The 24996-nt window shown below is 48.7% G+C and overlaps 1 protein-coding gene across 1 annotated transcript in view; it reads left to right on the top strand.

The window, feature by feature from the left end:
- GALNT10 (polypeptide N-acetylgalactosaminyltransferase 10) overlaps positions 1-23506 on the top strand; it is a 224150-nt gene extending 200644 nt beyond the window's left edge. Inside the window, exons 8-12 of the mRNA XM_030328732.1 lie at positions 6972-7079; positions 11392-11613; positions 15400-15516; positions 18736-18885; positions 19413-23506. Coding sequence (XP_030184592.1) covers positions 6972-7079; positions 11392-11613; positions 15400-15516; positions 18736-18885; positions 19413-19571 — 756 coding nt within the window. The 3' untranslated portion in view covers positions 19572-23506. The remainder of the gene's footprint in view (positions 1-6971; positions 7080-11391; positions 11614-15399; positions 15517-18735; positions 18886-19412) is intronic.
- Positions 23507-24996: the final 1490 nt, after the last annotated feature.

Genomic DNA, 24996 nt, shown 5'->3' with positions numbered 1-24996 from the left:
TTCGGGTCATTGGGTCCACCCTTGACAGCGAGTTTCTGTTCCATTTCTTCTGACAGGGTTTTAGAGCAACGCTGCCCAATGACTAGGTCCAGTGTAAATGAATGAGTGAATGAATGTTTGTATGGGCTGCGTTATTGATGGGAAGAGAAGGACGGCGCCCAAAACCACAGACAAGTGAACGCACCGCAGCTGGTTCTCAGCATCCACAACACGAGTCCGGGGGATGTGGAGAGGGCCAGAAGTGATCAAGAGAAGAACAGATGGCAGAGAGCCTTATTTGCAAGCCAGGGCTGCCCGTTCATTCTGTAGGCAATACAGGTGCTGACAGGGGTCTTGGCAGAAGACCGTAATAGGGTCTGGACCAGGCTTAAGAAAGATCAAACCAGGAAGGCACAGTCTGCCTGGAGGTCTCAGAGCTGCCTAGTTCTGGGGGGACCCAGCCCCAGATTCCACTGTGGACTCTGCCATTTATGAGCTGAGGGACCTCGGGGAAGGCACTTGTATCGCAAGGCCTCAGCTTCCTCACACGTAAAAGGTATGATAGGACCTCTCTGACTGGGTGGTTATGAAAGTGCTCTGTCCCAAGTATGAGTCACATCTCAGGGAAATTGCAACTTGACTAAATTCATTTATGAGTTTAAGCAACAAAACCCCAGTGTAAGGCAGCCACCTCCCATTTTTTGGCCAACTTGTCTATAAACACCTGAGGATGTTGTTGAATTAGACATTTCATTTATTCATTTAGATACACATATGTGCTTAAAACTGTATTATATAAAATAATATATTAACCTAGAAGTAAATTCAAATGGTTTTTATTTTTTTTATTTAAAATTTAGTTAGTTAACAGACAGTGCAATATTGGTTTCAGGAGAAGAATTCAGTGACTCATCAGGTACATACGACACCCAGTGCTCATCACAAGTGCCCTCCTTAGTGCCCATCACCCATCGAGCCCATCCCCCACCCACCTGCCTCCATCAACCCTCAATCTGTTCTCTTATCATTAAGAGGCTCTTGTGGTTTGTTCCCCTCTCTCCTCTTTCCCCGCCTTCTCATATGTTCATCTGTTTTGTTTCTTAAATTCCATATATGAGTGAAATACGGTATTTGTCTTTCTCTGATGACTTCATTTGCATAGCATAATACCATCTAGCTCCATCCACATCATTGCAAATGGCAAGATTTCATTCTTTTTGGTCACTAATATTCCACTATATGTATGTATGTGTGTGTACAGGTATATATGTATATATGTATGTATGTATGTATACATGTACATATGTATATATACCTATACACACCCATACACACACACACACATATACATATATATGTATATATATACATATACACACACACTACATCTTCTTTATCCATTTATTAGTTGATGGACATTTCAGCTCTCTTCATTGTTTGGCTGTTGTTGATAATGCTGCTATAAACATCAGGGTGCATGTACCCCTTCAAATCTGTATTTCAAGTGGTTTTTAAAAATAAAGTAAAATTGTTTTTTTCCTACTCTTCACCAGCTGCATCCAGTAACCATTATAAATATCTCAAACTAGCGTGAGTGAGGTCCTTTCATGCTGGTAAGCTCCCCGAAACAGTATCTTATTCAAAACAAACTAATATATTCAAAACCATGCGAACTTCTGGAAGACATGGATATGACGCCATTTCTTCTCTGAGGGGAACTGCATGGCCTGCCTCCAGTGCCCCCCAGCTGCCATGTGTCCAAATCACACTATACGGATTGCTTACAGCCCTCTGTGCTTCAGAATTACATCATTCCAGTCCCATCGCAGCCCTATCAGGCACACATAATTCATCCCATTTTGCAGATGGGGAAACTGAGGCTTTCAGACTCACAAAGCTTGCTGAGGAGCCTGGATTAGACCTCAGTTCTTAACTCCAGAATGGAGTTCATAACAGGAACGCTATGTACCTTCTAAGCACACAGATAATGCAGAATAATTGGTGGCAACTATTATCATATTATGTCCCCCAAGTGCAACTAAATAGGGTTGGAATTCCATAGGGGTCCTCAGCCGAGATCCCAAAAGCAAAAGACATGTTGTCTTCTCCTGGCCGTCAGCAGGAAGGATGACCAGTCATGCCTGGTGGTTTCCAGGCAGCCATGTCCTTGACAGAGAGAGGTTTCGCCAGGGCCCCTGCTGGCTCATGTTTTCCTCACAGGATGGGCCCTTCTGCCACACTGTCTCTGGGTCCCCGAGTGTCTTCTGATGCACATCACCATTTGTTTCTTCCCTCCTCAGTTTAGGAGATAAGAGCAAGTAATTGTCTTTTATAGACACTGTAATGAAGCCTGTCATCACACAAAAGAAGTTTGCTAATAAAATAAATCAAAGCAGCAGTGAAAATGAATAGGGAGCAAGCTTTTACAATTAGATTTGTACTTGTCTGGTGGCACAGTGCTTCCATGAGAAGTGAGAAGGCTGTTGCGCAGGGGAGAAAGGCACCAAGAGATGAGCTGACGGGGTGTTTGCAAACTCCTCAAGGCAGAGCCACAGGGCGCCCAAGGCAGGCAGCTGTGTCCCCTGTGGGCTTGGAGGCTGGCAAGGGGCTTGACAGAGAGGGAGGGAGGGAAGCCAGCAGAGAGGGGTTGCAGGTACATCATCTCGGTGGTCTGTGTGTGTCCCAGCCAAATGTGATGGGGTCCCAGCCAAATGTGATCTGGCTGCTGCTCCCCCTTCTTTTTGCCATCAGCTGGACTCTTTCCCCGCAGGTGTGATACCTGGGGGAGAGGAGAACACCCTGGGGCACCCAGGCCCCAAGTGGTGCCCCCATGACTGTGCCCCAGCGCTGCCTGGCCCTGTCATTCTCCCAGTCAGTTACAGGTTCTGCCACCAAGTAAGTTAGAAAAACTTCATGGGGCACCCAGGTGGCTTAGATAAGTGTCTGACTTCGGCTCAGGTCATGATTTCACGGTTTGTGGGTTTGAGCCCCGCATCGGGCTCTGTGCTGACAGCTCAGAGCCTGGAGCCTGCTTCATTCAGATTCTGTGTCTCTGTCTCTCTCTATTCCTTCCCCGCTCATGCTCTGTCTCTCTCTTTCTCTCTCTCTCAAAAATGAATGATTTCCATTTAGGAAATCAGGCCATAGGATAAAAAAAAAAAAAAAACATGCTGTTGGGCAAAAGGGCAAATGCTGTATAATTTCAAGGTGGTGGCATTTCTCGTTCTTTTGCAAGCAGAAATGACTAACGTAGTTACGTTTGGTACGTTTGGTCAGGCATTAAGCTGAGTGCTTTTCATGAGCTGTCTCATGCCATCTCAGCAGCCTTGCAAGGTAGTAGTGACCTGCCATGCCCAGGTCACAGGTGAGGAGACTGTCGCTCCCCATGTCAATGCCTTGTGCCAGGTCACATGGCTGCACAAGTTGGCATTGGGAATGGAGAGGGTTGTGTGCTCGTAACCCCTGTGCCATGGTCATCATGGGTCTTGTGTGGCTGTTGCCTCAGTTGTGAAGGAAGGTAGGAGAGGACCCTAGAGGTGCACAGGTGGGTGGCTTGGGCCATGACTGGAACCATGGGACCTGGGATCCAAGACCACCTCTGGCCACCCAGGGTGAGTCATGACACCATTCTGTGCCTCCATCTTTTGTCGTGTTCCTGGAGGGAGAGTCCCCTCCAGTCTTGGGCTCCTGCCAGATACCTCTTCAGGTTGTTCAGGTGCTCAAAGAAGACTCAGGAATTGGAAGCAGCTTTAGCTGAACAAACAGATATCTCTGTCTCTGAAGGCAGTTCTCACTCAGGGAAGGGCAGGAAAGCTGAGGAGTAAACCCATCGTCTAAAGCTAGGACTCCTTCTGGGCTCCGGACGTCTCGGGAATCTGCGGGTGTTTTGGATGCCTTAAACCTCTCAGCAGATCAAGGTCACCCTGGTCCCTCAGGAACCTTTAGGCAGATGGCCAGCATGGTCAGGGCCAAAGAAACCAGAGGTCACAGCAAAGAGAAGGATGTGGAGATTGATCGTTGTCTACATAAAGGAAGGTTCCCTGCCAGGCAGAGCTGGAGACACAACCTTGTTAGCTAATGTGAGTTTAATATGGAGTCAGGGGAGCTGGACGCCAGCCTAGTCAACTGCCCAGGAGACCGTCAGAAATAGAGTGGGGTAAGGTGTCCCCCATCTGTTCAGCGCCACTCTGCCTCCCAAAAGACAGGGGCGGCCCAGCGGCAAGCTGGGCGATACCCGCCAGACAAAAGCATCACTTCCACGTCAGTCATTTTGTATAAAGGGAGAGTTATTGTTATGGGAGGCTGGCGCCAGATCAATATCTCCTGCTTTGAAAATAAACTTCTTGGCTTGGCCTTGACATTAATCTACCATCAGGAGCCCATTATCTCAAGACCGATATTCTGTTCTATTGACTTGCTCAATTTTTTTTTTCTCCCCCAAGATCAGACTATAATTGCATTTCTCCAGGCAGCACTTGCACTCACTGCAGCCTCATGCATACAGGTCCCCTTGCAGGAAGCCCGGGATACAGCACATCTGGGGTGGGATGGAGACAGTGGCTGGCAGAGGGTCATGGGGGACTGAGGACCCTCAGGTGCATGAGGAGGAAAAGCAGTCCTTCTAGAGCCTGTGAATTGGTTGAGACATAAAGCCAGATCCCCAATATCCCCAGAAAATAGTCTCTTGCACAGAATTGGGGTTACAGACGTTCCCACTCCTACTTGTCATTCACAAACAAGGAAACACGGGAATAAGATTAGCAATAACGTCCCGAGTGCAGCTGGGCCCTACCATTATCACCACAGCCCCCACAAACCCGAAGCCATACCTGCCTCAATCTCCAAGAGCTTCTGGACCTTCCCTCCCCCACACCTGCCCCCTACAACCCATCCTCCACCCCTCAGGCAGAGTCCTCTTCATAAAATAGAAATTGGATTATATCGTCACCCTCCCTGAAGACTTTTGGTGAAGCCTCCTTATTTTTCCCTGCAAGACCCTTATGATTGTCTCTGACCTCCCCGCCCATCTCTGCTCCTGCTCCAGGCCTCTGGCTTCCTCCATTCAGGGATTAAGCCAACCAAGCCTGGCCCTGCCTCAGGGCCTTTACACTTGCTTTTCTCTCCACCTGTTCTCTCACCCCTCAGATCCTTATGTTACTTTTACCTTCTCATTATCTAAGTATTGTATCTAATTTTCCCTTCTAAGTGAGGCTATCCCTGACTGGCGTAGGTAACATCACTTCCCAGAGATCCAGGCAATGAGTCTCTCCAGTTACCTTGCTTTGGCTTCCTTATAGCACACATCACCATCTGCAACTGGCTTTCTGTAGTGATTATCTACTGCCACAAGAGAAAAATCCCCCTGAACATACCCTCTTCAAACGGTAATAGACAGTATCGCAAGGTTACACAAACCCACACCAGGTCAGGGGTTTGGGAGTGGCTTAGCAGGACATTTCTGCTCGAGTCTATTGTGAGGTTGTGGTCAAGGTATCAGCCAGGGCCATGGTTATCTGAAGGCTGGACTGGGCCTGATAGATCCCTTTCTAAGACGGCTCACTCAGCTTGGCTGGCACGTTGGCCCCAGCTCCTCACCACCTAGACCTCTCCACAGAGCTGCTGGAGTGTCCTCACAACATGGCAGCCAGGTGCCCCAAAGCAAGTGACCCCACGGAGGAAGGTGGAAGCCACAGTGTCTTCTACGACCACCACTTCTTCAGTTTTCCTTTGGTTACACGGCTCAGTCCTCACGTGACTCATTCGGGAGGGAGGTGTCTCCAGAGAGCGAGGATCACCGGGGGCCATCCTAGAGGTTGCACACCATACTCCCCCCTCCATGAGAACAAGGGCCTTGGCAAACTTGCCACATGTGTGCCCAGCACAATGTCTGGCATGTAGCAGAGACCCCATGAATATTAGCCAGATGTCTGAATGAATCATAAGAGTGTGTAACTGTTAGGACTGTGTGCTAAGTCTTGTGCTAAGTAAGCACTTTACATGCAATATCTCACCCCCACGGCCTGCCTCATTTAATCCTCTACAGATGAGGAAACTGAGTCTCAGAGAGGTTAAGTACCTTGATCAAAGTCACAAACCTGGTAAGTGGCTGAGCCAGCATTTGGCCCCAGGACTGCTGAGGACGGTCTGTCTAGGCCAGGCCCCTTAGTGGATATGCGTCAGCGTGGATTGTACTTCCGGAGATTTCCCACATTGCCATCAGACCACATGCAGTCAAACTCAGGAGCTCTTTGTGACGCCAGGAATGTAGGGAAACACAAGGAGAAACTTGGAATTCCTCTCTACGGTGATAGCCAGCTGTGTGGCTTAGTAAGCCAGACTGCAGAGAAGTCAGGGCAGGGAGCCTGCTGCCTCTGCTCAGGGTGACCCAGCAAGAGGCTTGTAGATCTCAGAGGAAACTCCAGAACCGGGTACCACAGTCGGTAAGTATACAGAGCCTAGGTGCTATCTCTTCCCCTCATACCTGTGGTAGACGTTACCAAGGCGATCACCATAGTCCTTCCCGCTGAGCCACCCTTTGCTGCCTAGAATTCTCAACACAGCTCTCCCCACACCTGCACTTGTTCGGAGCCCAAACTCTGGAGTCCGCTAAAGCCAGGTTTAAATTCTAGTTCCACCACTCACTAACCCTGTGACCTTAGACAAGCTTCTTAGCTTCTCTGAGCCTCCGTTTCTTCATCTGTAAAATGGAGCTCCATTACTACCCACTTCTTTGGTCTTCTGACAAGGCTTAAATGCAGTTGTGCACGGGGGGCTTGCAGCAGACTGCTTGGCAACAAGGAGGCGCTCAATGCTGTCAACTATTGAAAGCTGCTGTGGTTATCACTGTGTTTTCCTCGTTCTGTGAATGGGAGCTTTAATAGTCCCAAGCTGATGCTTCCAGTGAATGTATTGGAGGAGGGGGCAGTGACCTTTGAGGGGGTGGTGAATGAGAGGCAGAAATACCATCTTCTTTCTCCCTTCCCACCCTGCAGGTGTGGATGTGTGGGGGCCGCATGGAGGACATTCCCTGCTCCAGGGTGGGCCATATCTACAGGAAATATGTACCCTACAAAGTCCCCGCTGGAGTCAGCCTGGCCCGGGTAAGGTGATGGCTCCCTGGATGGGGACGGGGTGAGGGGCTAGGCTCATCAGCAGAGCAGAGGCATCCTGAGACACCTGGGAACTCCAAGCCAAGTGCCTCAGGGGCAGGGGGGGGGGGGAGGATGTGCACCCCCTTCCCCAACTCTCCAGGTGAAATCCAGTTTAAGAGAACTTACTTAAACCCCTGCTTAAACACTTAGGAGCTGTGACCTTGAGAGGGTTGCTTAACTCCTCTGAACCTGTGTTTTCTCTTTTACTTAAAAAGAAGCTAATTTGTTGGCGACTCTTAGCATTGCCAGGAGAGTCAAGGAGATAGCATAGTTACTCCAAGTGTGACAGACAAGATGATTTTAGGTGGCAGACATAGGAACATTTTTATTTACATGCGTTTAAATTAATGTGCTTTAGAAGTTAAGATGTATTAGTGTAGCAGACTTGTGATTTCACAGGTATTATTAGGATAAAGCTAACATAGGTGCAAAGTCAGACCAGAAGTGATTTAAAGAAGCCTGTTAGATAAATGTTCATGCAGGTGGAGCAGTGTGAGACACTGAGAAAGCCTGAGACAAAGTACTTAAAAGTTCCAGGCATGAGGGTGGTTAATAAATGTATCTTGCTCTTCTCCCCATCCCCTCCCCACTAACATTGCCAAAAAGTCTGTGTGTCAAACTATTTCATTAGCTTAAAATGGTTTGTATTAATCGCTGCTTGAATTAAATGGCCACTGGCTACAAATAGAAATGTTAGCCAGAGATTTGTTTTGGGGGTTGTTTTTTGTATTAATGATATTCCACTGAGCCTCAAATTTTAAAATATTAAGTGTCTTGAAAAAAAATAAGGTTACTACAAAGGAAAAATGGGGTGGATGGGGGTGCCCAGAAAGGAAAGAGGGCCGCAGGGAGGTCTGGGGGAAGCTGGAAAGGTAACTCAGTAACTGGCACAGCTTTGCCTCGTGGAGACCCCTTCGGACAGAGACCCCTTTGCAAGCCTGTTTGGCATCAGTCCATACAGCTTCCCTCTGCCCTGGCCACCGCCTCCCCCTCCCTCATCACCTGATGACATGCAGAACTGCAGGCTCTGGGTCAGGAAGAGCCTTCGTCCTGCGAGGTACAAGGAAGACCAGCCGGCTCAACGAGGCAGTGGGTCTCCCCAGGTGGGAGCTGAGCTCCAGGGGCTGCTTTGCCGCCAGTGTTGAAGAAAAAGAGAGCCAGCAATGCCCTCTAGTGGTGTAAGATTCTAAGGACAGCCACATCTGCCATCTGCGCTTAGGACACAGCCCATCCGACCTGGGTAGGTTGGGAGGGCGGTTTTAGATTCAGCTGGAGAGGTAGGAATCCCATTTCTTTTGAGATCCCATTGGCAATCCCAGAGGAAGGTGCCAGGCAGGAAAACAGAACAACGTCAGTCAGTAAGCCCAAGAGTGCGACTCCCAGCTACTAGGAATGGTGGGACCATGGGGACACCTCTGACCCCTGAGCAGGACTATTCCCGAAGCATCCTTTTCTTATCCACTAATTTATAAGACCTGCCTCGTAAAAAGGCACCACCCACCTCCTCTTTACCGAACCACAGATGAATTCAGTGAATAACAGCTAACTGTAGTAACACATAAAAGTTTCCTGTGGGCTAGACGTCAGGCGAAGCATCTTCCATACATGTCTCACTTAATTTTCACTTGTTTTTAATCCCCACTGGAGCGATGAGATAAGTGAAATGTAGAGACATTAACTAACTAGAGCCAGAATTCAAACCCACTTAGGTCTGACCCGTGCCTGGCACACAGAGCAGTTGTTGCTTAAACAGTGACAGCTGATCATCTTGGTATCAGCATCTCTTTTTTTTTTTTTTTAAGATAAAAGGCTTTTGTAAAGATTATTGTTGGATGTAAAAATCCAACTTTCATTTTATTTTTTTTAATATATGAAATTTATTGTCAAATTGGTTTCCATACAACACCCAGTGCTCATCCCAAAAGATGCCCTCTTCAATGGGTATCAGCATCTCTTAACAAGACTGCGAAGTTTCTTTCAGCGTCTTTGAATTCTGGGTTGAAACATTTTAACTTCTTTTTCACCTGTCTGTACTGTTTCAGTCTCCTGTCGACTTTAAGCCAGCTAATAATATGAGGGGCACCCCACATACATATGCAGGACCACAAAGATGCCTGAATCAGGCTCCCCTGAATCTGTGTCCAAGTATCTAACTACCACCCTCCTTGAGTTGCAGATCATATTTTAAATGTTTGCTTAGTGTTTTGACAGCCAAATCCTTCTAGAGCATTATCTCCTAGAAGATCATTTTGATAGATTCAAGGACAGGTCGGTTAAAAGCCCTAAAAAAGCTACATAAAGAGGGAAACCAAAGTCTTACTCAAGTTGTACAGATTCCAGGACAAACAGAGAGGAGTGAAGCCACAATTCCTCACCATCCCTGTGGCATGAGCAAATTAGTGTGCTGAAGGACCTAGGTGGGCCGCCTGGGAAAAGGAGAGACTTTGGGTGTGCAAGCCTTTTTCGGTTTTCAGCTTCCTCAGGGCACAGATTTAAATTAAGCCCAGCCTTTGCCTTGCAGGGGCCTGGTATTGTTCCTTAATTGTTTAATACGTTCCTTAATTGTTTTCTAACCTACTGTCAGTCTCTTCAGCACTCAGAAAGAATGAGGCTGATATCAGCAAGGAAATTCCATAGCTTCCTAGTCCCAAACTCCGAGTCAGCAAAATTGAAGAGTGAAAACTTTTGTCTTTGGCATGGGGCCCCCTCCTGATGGCTTCTTTCCTCCTTGCTCAGGAGTCAGCAAACTGTTTTCATGTGGCCTGTGTGCTAAGAATGGTTTTTACATTTTTAAGTAGTTAGGGTGAAAAAATGAAAGAAGAATATTTTGTGATACATGAAAATCAAATTTCAGTCCATAAAGTTTTATTGGAACACAACCACATATTCATTTACATAATGTCTATCTAGGGCTCCTTTTCCACCACCTCAGAGTTAAGACCATATGGTCTGCAAAGCCCAAAATATTTGCGATCTGACCCTTTACACAAAGTAGTTGTCCACCCCTGCCTTATCTTCTGCTTCTAGAGCAGTCATTCACACTGAGGAGTGAATGACTGATAACAGTTTAAAATACTAACTCCCTTTTGCCCTTCAGAAGAAAATTTGGATTGCAATAGGGAGAAAATCCTTTATGATAGCAAAAAAGCCTGTAGAGTTAAATGTTGGGGGTGAAGGGCAGATTTCTGGCAACAGTCAGGGGTTGGAGAAAGATATTTTGGAGCAGAGAATTTCCCCCTGAACACTGAAGCTGTGCTCTTCTGGAACCAGCTGTCTGAAGTTCTCAGCAGGTGGTGTCTACAACTGCAGATGAAATAAGGAATTTTCATCCCAGTTACACAGAAGAATTCACTTTCCCTCTATCTCCAAGTCTGCTCACAAACAGGTTGTTTTCCTGACTGCTGCCTCTACTTGCCAGTAATGTGGTTGTCATTTTTACATCAATCATCCCTGTGCTTCATATTCAAAGAAGCAGCAAGCTTTGCACCTCAAAGGATTTTTTTAAAATTCCAGCTGCTGGTGGAATTACAATTTTGGTTGCAAATTATTGTTTTCAACCAGGGTACTTGGTCAGCACTCTTAATAGAAAATGACAGAAACCCCACTGAAACTGGCATAAGCAGAAAGAGAATTCACTGACTTATGTTAATAGAAAGTCCCAAGATAGTGCTCACTTCAGGTATGGCTGGATTCAGGTACTAAAAGGAACGTGTTCCTCGTCCAGCCCTCAGTTCTGCTTCATTCATTCAGCCTTGGTCAGGTTTTCCATATGACCCAGCAGCTCTGGCCTCTAGCTTACCCAGCAATGAATCAAGTGGGAAGAGCAATTCTCCCCAATAGTTCCGGTGAAATCGCCATGCTAATGTCATTGATTCTGATTGGCTTGGCGTGAGTCACGTGCTCGCTGACCAATCCCTAGAGTCAGGGCTGGTTCCCATTAGCGGGGCTGGTTCATATACCTTTCCTGAAGCCACTTGAGAGGACAGAAGCAGAGGAGGGAGGCTACAGCTAGAAAAAGGGGGTGGAAAATGCACAGGTAAAACAACAGCCATCTCTTAGCCAGAAGTTGTAGAGTCCTTAAAACGTGCATAAATTAATAGAGAAGGCTTTAAAAACATGGTGGGCTAGGGTCTTTGATGCAACACAAAATAAGAAAGATGAACCTCAACTTCCAGGATCCTTGCCCCCAGCCCCCCCCTCCCCGCCCCTGGCCTCAGCCCCTCGGAGGGCCTGACCCTTCCACCTCCCTGTCGCCCTCCAGAACCTGAAGCGAGTAGCCGAGGTGTGGATGGACGAGTACGCCGAGCACATTTACCAACGCCGGCCAGAGTACCGCCACCTGTCTGCTGGGGACGTCGCCGCCCAGAAGAAGCTCCGCAGCTCCCTTAACTGCAAGAGTTTCAAGTGGTTTATGACCAAGATCGCGTGGGACCTCCCCAAATTTTACCCGCCGGTGGAGCCCCCGGCGGCAGCTTGGGGAGAGGTGAGTCTGAAGGGCCCGTTGCAAAATGCAAACGCGGAACCCCTATTCACAAGACAGGCAAAGAGTGCCAATTAAGGCATGAAATATAAAACATGTTTCTTTCTTGAGTCTCTCTAGCCTTGTGGTGGTTTTTTATATGCTACTTAATGTTCTAAGTAGAGAAAAATTAAAACTTTAATATTAGCATAAATTTTACCATTCAGCTTCATATTATGCAGTGTGAGTTTTAAATGCAAATAGAAGAGCATTTAGCTCATGTGCCAGATGGGTGAAATTTCACAATCTGTATTTCAACCCTTGTACGTGCATATGTATTTCTTACCAGAACGGTGCAAACACAGCACAAAGCTAACTCAGCTGATTTTATTTCACTTGTTGCTAATGCATACTTTATTTTATTAAATTTTTTAAATTTATTGTGTGTGTGAGAGAGAGAGAGAGAGAGAGAGAGAGAGAGAGAGAGAGAGAGAATCCCAAGCAGGCTCTGTGCTTCCAGTGTGGAGCTGATTGTGGGGCTTGAACTCACAAACCATGAGATCATGACCTGAGCCAAAACCAGGAGTCAGTTGCTTAACCAGCTGAACCACCTAGGTACCCCGATAATGTATACTTTTTAAACCCACTCTACCTGTGGCTTGCTGATGCATGAGGAAGAGCAGAAAGAAAAACTGGGGGTTGCCCTCTTCTTCCCTTCCTTCTGTGTTGTTATCTTCTGCTGGTAAGGAAAGTGGTCTGCAGGTCCAGGGAAGTAATGCAAGAGGCTATTAGAGCTCCCTGGCTCTTCCTGTGTCTCTGAATACCTCGGCCTTCTTTGTGCAGTCAAGTTCTGGTCGGAAAGCACGGCCTTCAGACATGCCAGCACCCGACTTAGTCTTAGCTGAACTCCCATGCATGCAGGACCCCAGGGATTCTGTGCTTCTGGGGCATCACAGAAGAAAGGTACAGTGAATGCCCGTGTACTGTGTTATCACCTCTGCTCACATGCATGCTCCCCTGTCCTATCAGATTCCACTGACAAGTTCAAAGATAAAATTATTAAAAATTTTTTTTTTAACTTAAATCCAAGTTAGTTAACATATAGTGTAATAATAATTTCAGGAGTAGAATTTAGTGATTCACCACTTACATATAACACCCAGTGCTCATCCCAACAAGTGCCCTCCTTAATGCCCGTCACCCATTTAGCCCATCCCACTATCCACCTCCCCTCCAGCAACCCTCAGTTTGTTCTCTGTATTTAAGAGTCTCTTATGATTTGCCTCTCTCTGTGTTTTTATTTTATTTTTCCTTCCCTCCTCCTATGTTCATCTGATGAGTTTCTCAAATTCCACATGAGTGAAACCATATGAGATCCATCTTTCTCTGACTGACTCATTTCACTTAGCATAATACCCTCCAGTTCCATCCACGTTGTTGCAAATGGCAAGATTTCGTTCTTTTTCATTGCCAAGTAGTATTCCATTATATATATATAAACCACATCTTCTTTATCCATTCATCAGTCGAACACTTGAGCTCTTTCCATAATTTGGCTGGCACGTGAAAAGATGCTCAACGTCACTCATCATCAGGGAAATACAAATCAAAACCACAATGAGATACCACCTCACACCTGTCCCGGTGGCTCAGATTAACAACCCAGGAAACAACAGGTATTGGCGAGGATGTGGAGAAAAGGGAAGTCTTTTGCACTGTTAATGGGAATGCAAACTGGTTCAGCCAGTCTGGAAAACAGTATGGAGGTTCCTCAAAAAAATTAAAAATAGAACTACCTTAGGACCCAGCAGTAGCACTACTGTATATTTATCCAAAGGATAAAAAATCCTGATTCGAAGGGACACATGTACCCCAATGTTTACAGCAACACTATTATTAAAACTTTTAAGACCATGACAGCAGAGCTTTAAACCAATGACAGCCCCTTCTGAGTGAGGGGCCTGGGGCTGCTGCCTGTGTCCCACTCCTCAAGCCCGTCCTGCTGGGGGAGGCAGACCATCTTCTAGTAGAAGAAGCACTCTGTCACCAGACTCTGGCTCCTGGTGTCTGAGCTGAGAGGACCACTCATTTATAGATGGACATACCGGGGCTGGGGGACAAGGAGCATAAGGGTTAGATCTCCTTCCTTGCAGGTGACAGAAGTCCAGTTTGAAGTGAAAAGAGAAATGTAGTGAATCTCATAGAAACGTTGGGTAGCTGTGGCTTCAGACACGTGGATCCAGGGTCTCAAATGATGTCAGTTGCTTTTTCTCCTGTTTACCTCTGCTGCCATTTCTGTTAGCCTCATGCTGAGGGTAGCAAGATGGTTTCCAGAAGCTTGAAGCTGGCCCAGCAACAGAAAGTATATGCCTCCTTCCCAGTAAAGCCAGCACAGCTCCAGGAATCAAGTCTGATTCTTAGGTCTGCACCAATCACTGTGGCCACGGGAGGAAGGGGGAAAGCAGGAGTGGACAGATACTCTAGCAGGCCACAGAGTGGGGAGAGGGCGGTAGTCCGATAGGAAATCAGGGTGCTGTTACCAGAGGAAGGAGTGAGGGGTTTGAGCCAACAGAAACACCAGGTATGGCTTGTTCAAATTCATACAGCAAGTTAGAGGGGCCTTTCCTGACTAAGCTGTCTGGCCCATCCCATCTAACACCAGCATAGATACTGTAGAGGAGGTGTCGTGTTGACTTCCCTCATGAAGCTCTTCATTTCTTTGCCAGTTTATTGGCTTTTTCCCCTGTATTAGGGCCAGTCTTCCGAGAAGCAGAGACATCAAGAGACTTGTTGGGGGAATCCCTGAGAGAAGGAATGAGAAGGGAGCCAGGAGAGGCTGGGAGATCTGCTGTGGGGCTGGTCTGCCCGCTGGGAATGGGAAAGGGGAGGAAGAAGGGCTGCCGTAGGAGGAGTCCCACACTGCAAGCATGCTCTTGAGCCAAGTGACTGAGCAGTCTTCAAGCCAAGTCTCCTACCAGAGAAGTCAGCATCTCCCTGGAATGGGCCTCCACAGTCCCCCTGCCCCGCTCCGTCGCTGGCTGGAAGCAGCCCATGGGAAGCACGGCCTCCACTCAGACACAGTGGATTCCGGACACAGAGGCCGGGCAGTCAGACTCCCTGCAGCAGGGCAACTGAGGAGCACGTTTTCATGGCCACCACACCTCCAACCCGACCCCTCAGTCAAGATAGGAGTGATTCTGTGAGGCAGGAACTACACGATGCACCTACACGGCATGGTGGCCTTCAGGTAGTGAGTGCTGACCAACCGTGAGCAGTGAGGCCTTCTGCTCCAGCCCAGTGCTCCTCCCACCACACCACACCCTGTCTTACTGAAACTCTTGTTTTTTGGATCGAGAACCTCTTGCCATTCACCTGCTCTTTAAGGCCAAGACCCCACAGCAAAGATGCCCCGTCCTTTTCTAGGGTGGCTTTCAAGATATGGTCCCTGCGTCTCCTGGAATGGGAGTAAAATTCCACTGCTGGAACTGTTGGATCAGATTCTCCAGGAATGGAGCCAGAGAGTCCTCTGAATACCAACCCCCCTCAACTTCCAGGTCCCCACTGCCACCCTGTGACTTTGCATGCTCTAGGACAAAGCTGGCTTTGGAGGAGCTCCTCTCTGAGGACTGAGTATTCCTGTACTGAGAAGCGCAAGGCACGTCCACCAACCCAGGGCAAGCTTCATTAAGATGATGCAGAGCTTCCTCCATCCGATGTCTCTGCTGGGTTTCCTCGTTCCATCCCGGCGGGGTCCCAGGGGACTATCTCAAGGTGCCTCATTAGTCCACTCTTTCCTTCTGTCTCTTTCAGATTCGCAACGTGGGCACAGGGCTGTGTGCTGACACGAAGCATGGGGCCCTGGGCTCCCCGCTGAGGCTGGAGAGCTGTGTCCGGGGCCGTGGGGAGGCTGCCTGGAACAACATGCAGGTAAGGGCCACTTCTCAGGGACTGGCGGCCAGGTTTTCCTGGGCCATCTGTGGCCTGGAATGCTCACATGGTCAGGGCAGGGAGAGAGACGCCAAGGGTCAGTGACGAGTCACAAAAGCTAGCCCAGGGGATGAGTTATAAGAGCTTTCTGAACACCTTAGAAAGAGGAATCCTTCACATTGCAATAAAATCATCAATCGGGTCTGTTGGCAAATGACAGACACTCAGCCCAAATGGTCTTCAACAAAAAGAATATATTGGCTCGTGTATGCCGTTGAAGAGCTTAAATGATGTCATCAGGAGCTCTCCAGGGTCTCAACTCTTCTTCCTCTCTGTTGGCCTCATCCTTCATCCGGCTCTTCCCACATGGTGGCAGATATGACCACCAGCAGCAAAGGCTTCCAACCCGCCAGTGAAAAGGCATGTCCCTTTCCAGAGTTCTGGAGAAGCCGTGGGGGTGCTCACATATTGGCTTTCCTGAGCCAGTTACAATAGGGGATGTGATACAGTCCTCGTGTTGATCAAGCCCATGTCACGTGCCCACTCCTGGAGCCTGTGGTGTGGTCAGCCTCACCTGAAGGACGGGGAGACGAATGAGGGGAGTGGGTTCCCCAGGGGATCGTGCCCAGGTGGTGTTATCAGAAGAATGAAGGCTACAGGCCAGCGGTGCAGAAAAAGCCACCACCCTCAAGAAACTGCATTTAACTGCCGTGATCCCCCCAGCACCAACGGTTAACCCTAAAATCACACCGCATCCCGCCTCCACTGACTCTTGGTTCGAGGGAACATTTTTATAGTCTCCTTCCTGTGGGTTTTCTGACATTTTGGAAGTGCACACTGATAGAAGCCCATATTGCGGGGCCTCTGCAAAAACAGAGCTCAGAAGGGGTGAGTGGCACGCTCACTGCGAAGGAACAGCACTGCCTCTCAGATGGGCCCAGTGCCCGGCCTGACAGTGTCTGCCCCTCCCTCTGAAGTCCTTGCTCCCTCTCCTCCCTTGGTAACAGTTATTAGAAGTGGCCCTCCTTCACCGATTCTCCTGAATTCTTCAGGGCAGCGTGTGGCTGCTCCCCACACCCACCCCACGAAGGAAAACCCCAAAAGAGACCAGGAAGAGCACAGGGTCTGGGAGAACGTGCCTGGAGAGCTCGACCTGGGATAGCCTCACTATATGGCAGAGTCCACACTAATGCCTGAAGATTCACTCGAACAAGGAACAAAATGATGTCTGGCTGCCTGGCTGTGCCAGCCTCCACCCTCTGAAATGGGAAGCATGGCAGCCCATTTGCCCCTGTGGGATCGATATTCCCTGGGGCTCTCAGACACCCTGAACAGAGAGCTCTCGTGAGCCTGAAAAGGGAGAAATGTGAGTCTAAAATGCAGAAGACCCGGGAGATAATCAGGAAGCAGTAGCTGGCACAACCACTCCTTTGCCACCATGGGGTCCACTCCTGGCCAACATGGAGTAGGGTAACAGGGACTGGATTTACCCTCCTGCCAGAAACAACTGAAAAACAGAAAATGTGTGAAACACTCTTTTCAAGAGAGCAGACAACAGAGGGTTCTATTAAAGAGACATTGCCGTTGTAAACCTTCCCTCAAAGAAAACTCCAGGCCCAGATAGATTCATCGGTGATTCCTACCAAACACTTAAGCAATGTTACCAACTCTACAAAAACTTTTCTAGAAAAGGAGGGAATACTCGCCAACTTATTTTGTGAGGCCAGCATTACCTTCATAGCAAAACCAGACTGACCCATATACGAAAATTACAGACCAGTATCCCTTGTGAATATAGGTGCAAAAATTCTAGACAGAATTTTAGAAAATCCCATCCAACAGTGTGTAAAAAGGATAATACATCGTGACTAAGTGTAATTTATCTGAGGGATGCATGATTGGTTGAATATTAGAAAAGTAATCAATAGATTCACCGTGCTAACTGAAAACGAAAAACCACATAATCACCTTATACCCAGAAAAAGCATTTGACAAAATCCAACATTCATTCCTGATAAAAACTGTCACAAACCAGGAATAAGGGAACTTCCTCAACTTTATCAAGGTCATCTATAGAAAACCCGCAGCTAACATCGAACTTAATGGTAAAAATCTGAATGTTTTACCCCTAATATTAGGGATAATACAGGGATTCTGACCTTACTGTTTCTATTTGACACTGTACTAACCTGTGGCAAGAAAAAGAAAAGTCATGCAGATGGGTGAAGAAGGAAAATAATTTGTAGACTATATGATCATCTTTATTTGTAGACTGTAGGATCACCTTTGTGGAAAATTCTATTGACTCTACAGAGAAACTACCAGAATTAATAAATGAACTTATCAAAGTTATGAGATACGAAAACCAATTGTATTTCTATACATGAATAATGAAGAATCAGAAATTAAAACAAGTCAAATTAAAATTAAATTGAGTCAAAACATATCAAATTATGTACTTTAAATGTGTATGGTTAATTGTATGCCAGTTATTCTCCAGTAAAGCTGCTGGAAAAACTGCTTATTAACTCAATACAATAGTGAACCTGGTTTGGATCCTGATTGAAACAGACTGTGAAAAGAAACTTACAAAGCAATTTAAGAACACTTGAACTCTTCTTACTTGATGACCTTGAGGACTTTGCAATAACTTTTTATTGTTATAATGGCACTTCAGTGAAGTATTTTCACCTGAGATGATATGATGTCTGTAATTTGCTTCAGAATAATTTGCTTGTGCCCAGAGAGCAAGGAGAGACATCCCATGTGTCCATGGCGGCAAAGGAACGTCTAGGGGTCCAGCTTCTGACCCCAGGCCTGGCAGCTGAGGTGGGGGGTTGTGATGGGGGGTAAAGCTGTAACAAGATTCACCATGAGTTGGTAATTGTCGAAGCTGGGTAATTGGAAGGGGTGTGGTCAATACTGTTCCCTCGATCTCAATGTTTAACATTTTCTATCATTACAGAAAAGAGAGGGGTGCCTGGGTGGCTCAGTTGGTTGAGCATCCAACTCTTGATTTCAGCTCAAGATCTCATGGTTGTGGGGTCGAGCCCCGCGTCGGGCTCTGTGCTGATGGCGTGGAGCCTGCTTGGGATTCTCTCTCCCCCTCCTCCCTCTGCCCCTCCCCTGCACATGCACTCTCGCTCTCTCAAAAAAAAAAAAAAAAGAAAGAAAGTCCCCGGTTTTGCTATCCCTATAATGATGTCCCTGTATGTACAGGTGTTCACCTTCACCTGGAGAGAGGACATCCGACCTGGAGACCCCCAACACACGAAGAAGTTCTGCTTTGACGCCATCTCCAACACCAGCCCAGTCACCCTCTATGACTGCCACAGCATGAAGGGCAACCAGCTGTGGAAATACCGCAAAGTAAGGCGGGCTGTGTGGGCGGAACAGGGCAACCTGCTTGGTTTTAAACAAAGAGAAGCAGACGGGCATGCAGCACCTCACTCCCCCCCACAGAGCATGCTCGCCCGTGCATTCGCGCCACACACCCGCCGTGCCCCACTTCTCTGCCATTTGAGAGATACCAGAAAGCCAGGTTTTTATGTGAAATCTCTACGCTCTTACATGCTGGCAGCTGAGTCCATAAAACACCAGCACCACCGCCGTCATGAGAACCGATGCCAGTGGGCCAGAGACGAGCATGAGTAGGGCTCAGGCCCGGAAGTGGCACACAGGTCACTTCCACCCACATCCCCCCAGGCAGAGCTCAGGCACAGGGCAAGGCCGCCTGCGGGGGAGGCCGGGCAGGGTCTCGCTGTGCCCTCAGCAGGGAGGCCTCACAGGTCAGTGAACGCGGCCGGCCGCTGCCTCACTGCCCCGTTGCTATCGTTGCTGCTGCCGTTGGTTCAGATCCCCAGCGCCGCCTCCCTGATTACCTCCCTGTTTCGTAGGACAAGACCCTGTACCACCCCGTCAGCGGCAGTTGCATGGACTGCAGTGAAAGTGACCACAGGATCTTCATGAACACCTGTAACCCCTCTTCTCTGACCCAGCAGTGGCTGTTTGAACACACCAACTCGACAGTCTTGGAAAAATTCAACAGGAACTGAGCCCTGGTGTCTCAGCGGGCCTGGTGGGGTCCTCTCCTGGCGCTTCCGGCAGCCTTCCCCTCCCGAGGGAGGCAGGGCTTCCGTGGGCAGCGTGACGTGAAAGGCGCTGGCCAACAGGTCTAGGGCAGAGAGGGCTCTGACGGCTGGAGCAGGAGGCCCACCTGTTCCTTGAGGCCCGGTGGTAGCCACGGGGTGGACAACAGACCCCACATGAGGCCCCACAAAGAGCAGTGCCTGCTTTAATCCCTGACGGCATCATGGAAATCTAGGAGGGCCTTACCAACTTTGTCACCACGTTCCTTTGGGCATTATGTGGGAGAAATGCCAAGGCAGCCCTAGGCTACCCGAAAATGGGTCCTACAAGGTTACCTAGCCTTGAGATGGCTCGTATGTGACGGCCCTTTAGAAAGAGAAGCCCCTGTTGTCCGTCTGAGCACTTGTAGCACCTCTGCCATCCGTCCGCTGCAGAAGGGGAGGGAGGGAGTCTTTCTTGGGGCCACTGGTTTCAGCCATTTAGTTTCTGCCTGTCATGGAGTAACTGAGTAACTACAGTTACTGCCCGGCTTCTGTTCTGTCACAGCCCCAGGCGATGCATTCAAAGACCATACCTGGGCCCTCAGAGCATCCAGTACTGAACACTGGCCAGCTGCCAGGCCTGGGGTCAGAAGCTGGACCCCTAGACGTTCCTTTGCCGCCATGGACACATGGGACGTCTCTCCTTGCTCTCTGGGCACAAGACAGCTCAGCCACCAGCTCTTCAGGGCTGGGTTTCAGATGACTTGGGCCCATGGAAAAGGCCTAGTAGAAGACCTCCAAACCAGATATTCTGGCTGAATTTCCTTTATCAGTGCTTCCATTTTCCTCTTTCTCTCTTGGGCAATTTACCTGCCTCAAGAAAGGAGCAGATGTGTGAAGTGCTCACCTCACAAAGTCTGGAGGCCTCCAAGGTGGACCGGGGGCGAGATGCCCAGCCTCTGACCTCATCGCGGCTCCAGTTCTCACATAGAACTCTAGAATTTTTATAGAACTGTATCATTGGATCACAAACTAGAACGCTACATAGGATTCTGGTATTCTAGCATCCAGTTGGGATTTCTAGAATGCTGCGATTTAAAAGAGCCAGCCAAGTGTAATATAGTTAAGGCATCCAGCCCCCAACCTAGAGACAATCTTTGAAATCCAAGGTTGGTGGTGTCCGGCGGGGGGAGGGGGTGGGTGACCCATGTCCGTCAGCTCGTACCGGAGGCCTCGGTACGACACGGTCCACAGTGCAGACCCGAAGCCCTGCACCCTCCACCGCCTTCACAGCTGCAGTGGAGGAGGGTCCCACGAACAGGCAGACACCCAGCTCCCTGCCAGTCCCTCGTGTTTACCTTTTGCTTCGTTAATTATGTGTCGGACTCCCAGAGGGCTCCCAAGCTAATAGGAAGCATTTCTGTGACCAGCCTGCCACGCACTGATTCAGAAATGGAAATCGCATTCTACAACCTATGGCTCCCACCAGCTAGTCCAGGAAATACTTGAAACCAGTGTTCCAATTAGAGCTGGGTCTCTCGATTGTGTCATTTACCAATTAAATGAGACATTAATCTGGGAACAGAGCCACGAATCTGCCTTTGAGATGCTGGCTGATCTCAAGGCCATCAGTTATCAGGGGCGGGGAGGCAGATAAAACACTCCTAACCACCACCACCCCAATTAAGCATATAGCTGGCAAAGCATCACTTCCTCCACTTCTGCCCCCACACACACCCTGCCCTGGCCGCCTGTCCCCAGGAGAGGTGGCCCCTGTGCGTGCAACAGCTTGCTTGATCCCTTCTTGTTGATCCCTCCGTGTCTTTTCCAAACGAGTGCCATATCTTTAGAAGTGGCCCTCCATAGGAAGGAGTCCAAAGATGAGGCCCCTTCTGGGATCTAGGAGAACAAGAGTTGCAGTTTGGAGAACTGAGGGTTCATCATCAGAGAGCAAAGCAGCATCATTAAAATAAAAACTGTGCCTTTTAAAAAGAAAAAAATGCAAATGTACAGCAAATCCCTAAACTTGAACAATTTCCTAGTGCCTTGCTAGACAAACATAAAGGGGCAGGGTTGGGGGCGGGGGAGGGGAAACTTTCATGGTAGTGTGTGCAGTTTCTGTTGGATGAGTGTGTGTTTCTTAACTTCTGATTTCAAGCAGGAGACGTTGGGCCTAGGGCAGGATCTGGGAGGCGGAGATGCCCCTCAAGGGCCAGAGGCTGGAGTTGTTCCAGTTCATGGCAAGTAACCCTCCAAGTTAAAAGGGCAGCTGGACAACTCATTTTGACTGTGGCCTAGAAGGGCCTCAGCAACCCCTGGGAGAGGGCCCTGTTTGTAGACCACACGTGGAGTCCCCCACCCCAGCCCCCACACGGAGTGCAGCGCACTCGCTAGGTCTCCAGATGTCCCATTCCAAGTGGGTGACAGTGTCCTCGGCAAGACCGGGACTCCTGTGGAAAGCAGGTGCAGCAGCACGCGGGCTTCAGCTTTCCTCCGTCCCATTCTTGGGTCCTCCATTAGGGTCTGCTTTTGCACCCTCGACTGGGGATGGGCAGGTCCTCTGAGCAGCACTTGATGAGCCCTCACCAGGAGGTGCTGGGACTCGGCAAAGTGTGTAAGAGGGGAAGGAAGAGGTTCACGGCTCAGCTGACCAACTGACTGGTTACAAATACCACTGGTTGCTTTGGCCTCCTTTTTGAAAACCACCTGTCTCAGAGATCCAGGTTCCTGCCCACACTGCCAGCCGATGCTCAGTACAGCAGCCAGGACCTGTGGAGACGCTCTCATCTGGGTCATGGGTGAGAACGTGGGCCCCTTTGCCTCCCTTTATTCTAAGCATGAGGTCACAAAACAGGGTGCGGCCAGAAAGCATCATGACCGTGTGGCTCACCAGCAGCCTTTCCAGAGGGGGACCTCCGGAAACATTTTGGAATGCGGAGAGCCTCTTTGCCGTAAATACAAGGCCTTTGGAGGTGGCTAAATGTTCAGGCACACGTGTGAAAAGCCATTCTACCGTGTGCCTCCCCTTGGAGCTTTCAACTTTTAAAATAGTCCAGGAACCGCCCCCTTCTCCCCTTGTGGAAGAATTAGTTCAGAGGCAGAGGGGGGCACTTCCACGGTGGGGGGGGGGGGTGGTGACATTAGGCCTAGGGGAGAAAGAGCAGTTCCTGTTGAAGATGCGGCATATAGATTCCCAAAGTGCACCCTATATTCACTTTCCAAACCTACCTGTCGAATTTCTGTCTCTCCTTGAGAAAGAGATGATACCCTTGAAAATGGCTCCCTGTTTCTTTCCGTGTATCTTCATTTTTCTAGTCTCTGGAATCTCAAAAGCGTGGCAAAGCACTTTACGGTAGTAACCGAGGATTACTCTGACTGGGGATTCCTTGCTTCAGTGGTCTCTAGTGTGTACAGATTGAGCGATCTTTTATAATTCCTGGGAGGCAATGCATTTTTAATGTTTTCTGAAGATTTTTAAGTGTGGGAGAGGGGCAAGGAGTGCAGTCCAATTCTGGAATTCTTTTCTACTTTCCACCGATGCTCTTTGTGAAAATCGAAGTAATATTTCAGTTCAAACTTGATCTTGAGCCAAGGACAAGGCCCACTGCCGCCTCTGGGGTGGGTGTTGGACCTACATCCCAAGTGACAAGGTCCTCTTAGCATCCGCTCCCCAGATGGCTTTGATTCAGCCTCTCCAGACAACAGGGTTGAGCTCCTGCTCTGTTTTGGGCGTGAAGCTTGGGATCCCAAAGGGACTACAGGCAGGGAATATTGAGATGGCAGACTGGGATTCTAAACAGAGAGCTCAAGACCACCAACCTCTCTTCTCCTGCCCGGAAAAGTGAGCCTTTGTGATGAACTGACATACTGTGTACAATTGTGATTGTTGTTGAGTAAACCTCCAGACTTTGTCTAACGTGTTCTCTGGCTTGTTCTTGTCACGCACCATTTTTCAGTCCGTCATTCCCCACGTATTCAGGGAGTGTCTGCTCGGTACCCAGGCCCTCTGCCAGATACCGAACAAGTCCCCAACAGCTGTCCTTCTAGAGAGGAAGGTGGACCTCAAACAAACAACCAAGATGACTCTAGATGTGAGCAGGGCTATGAAGAATATAAACCGAGATGTCTCAGAGACTGGATTGGGAGGCAACATTAGGTAGGCCAGTCAGAGCGTGTCTGTGTGAGAGCCGAAAGACATGAGGGAGTCTGAGCCAAGAGGCAGTTTGGGGGAGAGAGTTTCAGGCAAAGGGAGTCACTACTGCAAGAACCCTGAGCAGGAGGGAGTTTCCGTGTTGAAGGCACAGGAGGTGAGCTCACAGGGTGAGGTGGGGTAGCCCACAAAGGGTCTGACAGACTACAGCCAGGAATGGAAGATTTCAGGGGGGCAGGACAAGGTGAAATGGCTTTATTTCTGATGCTCACCCATCAGCCACAGGTGTCTACCTACCAAAATATTACGATGCTTTTGAATATTAGATTTGTATCATTTGTGTAATGCCACATTCTAGAAACAGCATTGGCTGGCCTGGCTCTGCAGATCCTGCCCCTCAGTTTTCTGCTGTAAAACGGCCAGTTTTGGGATGATCCTTCCAGCCCCACCTCTGGTTCCCTGGTTGAAACTTAGTGTAGGACTACCGGTCCAGCCAGCCCAAGCTGCCTGCTGATGCTGTCGCCCAGAGCCCACCAGAGGGCGCTGTGGACCACGGCTTGGAAAAGGCAGATTAAGGGGGTGGAAATCTGTTCACTGGCCTTCTGAGCCCTGGAACCAGAAGATGGATATTGTTAATTTTCTTCTAAAATTTTAATGGTTTCTTTAAAAAGATTAAATTCTTTTACTAGGGACAGAGGAAGAGAGGGAAGAAGATTCCAGGTGCAGGGGCCGCATGTGCTAAGACCCTGTGGAGGGAACATGACAGGTATGAAGGTCAGTGAGGTGGGAGCAGAGTGAGTGAGGAAAAAAAAGACAAGAAGGAAAAGGTGGGCAGAAGCCAGACTCTGCAGGCCATGTTAAGGCGTCTCTGTTAGGCGTCTCTGTTGTAGGCCATGTTAAGGCGTCTCTGAGCTTTATTTTTAAAGCAGTAGGGACCATTGGAGGGTTTTTAACTGGGTAGGGTGAGAGCATCAGATGTGCCCTCAACTGATGTTTATAGCCAGGAATGACTTTCTCGAGCTGCTGTGCACATAGTTGGCACCTTGGGCCTGCAGAGTGAAAACTCCAGGGCAGCTGGCCCTCAGTTGCCTTCTCGAAATCACTGATTCCTGGGAGGAAAGGTCCTTCCCCACTGGGACAGGTGGGAGGATGGGGGGAATTAACATGTCTCATCCGTTCTAGCTCCTCAGCTCCCAAGCCCACAAGCAAGGGTAGAATCCAAGGTATCTAAAGCACTCAGCTGGACACACAGTGGGAGCT

This window comes from Lynx canadensis, chromosome A1, assembly GCF_007474595.2.
Source record: "Lynx canadensis isolate LIC74 chromosome A1, mLynCan4.pri.v2, whole genome shotgun sequence".
NCBI classification, from domain to species: domain Eukaryota; kingdom Metazoa; phylum Chordata; class Mammalia; order Carnivora; family Felidae; genus Lynx; species Lynx canadensis.
Note: the sequence above shows the minus strand (reverse complement) of the source record. Positions and strands in the feature narration are given on the sequence as shown.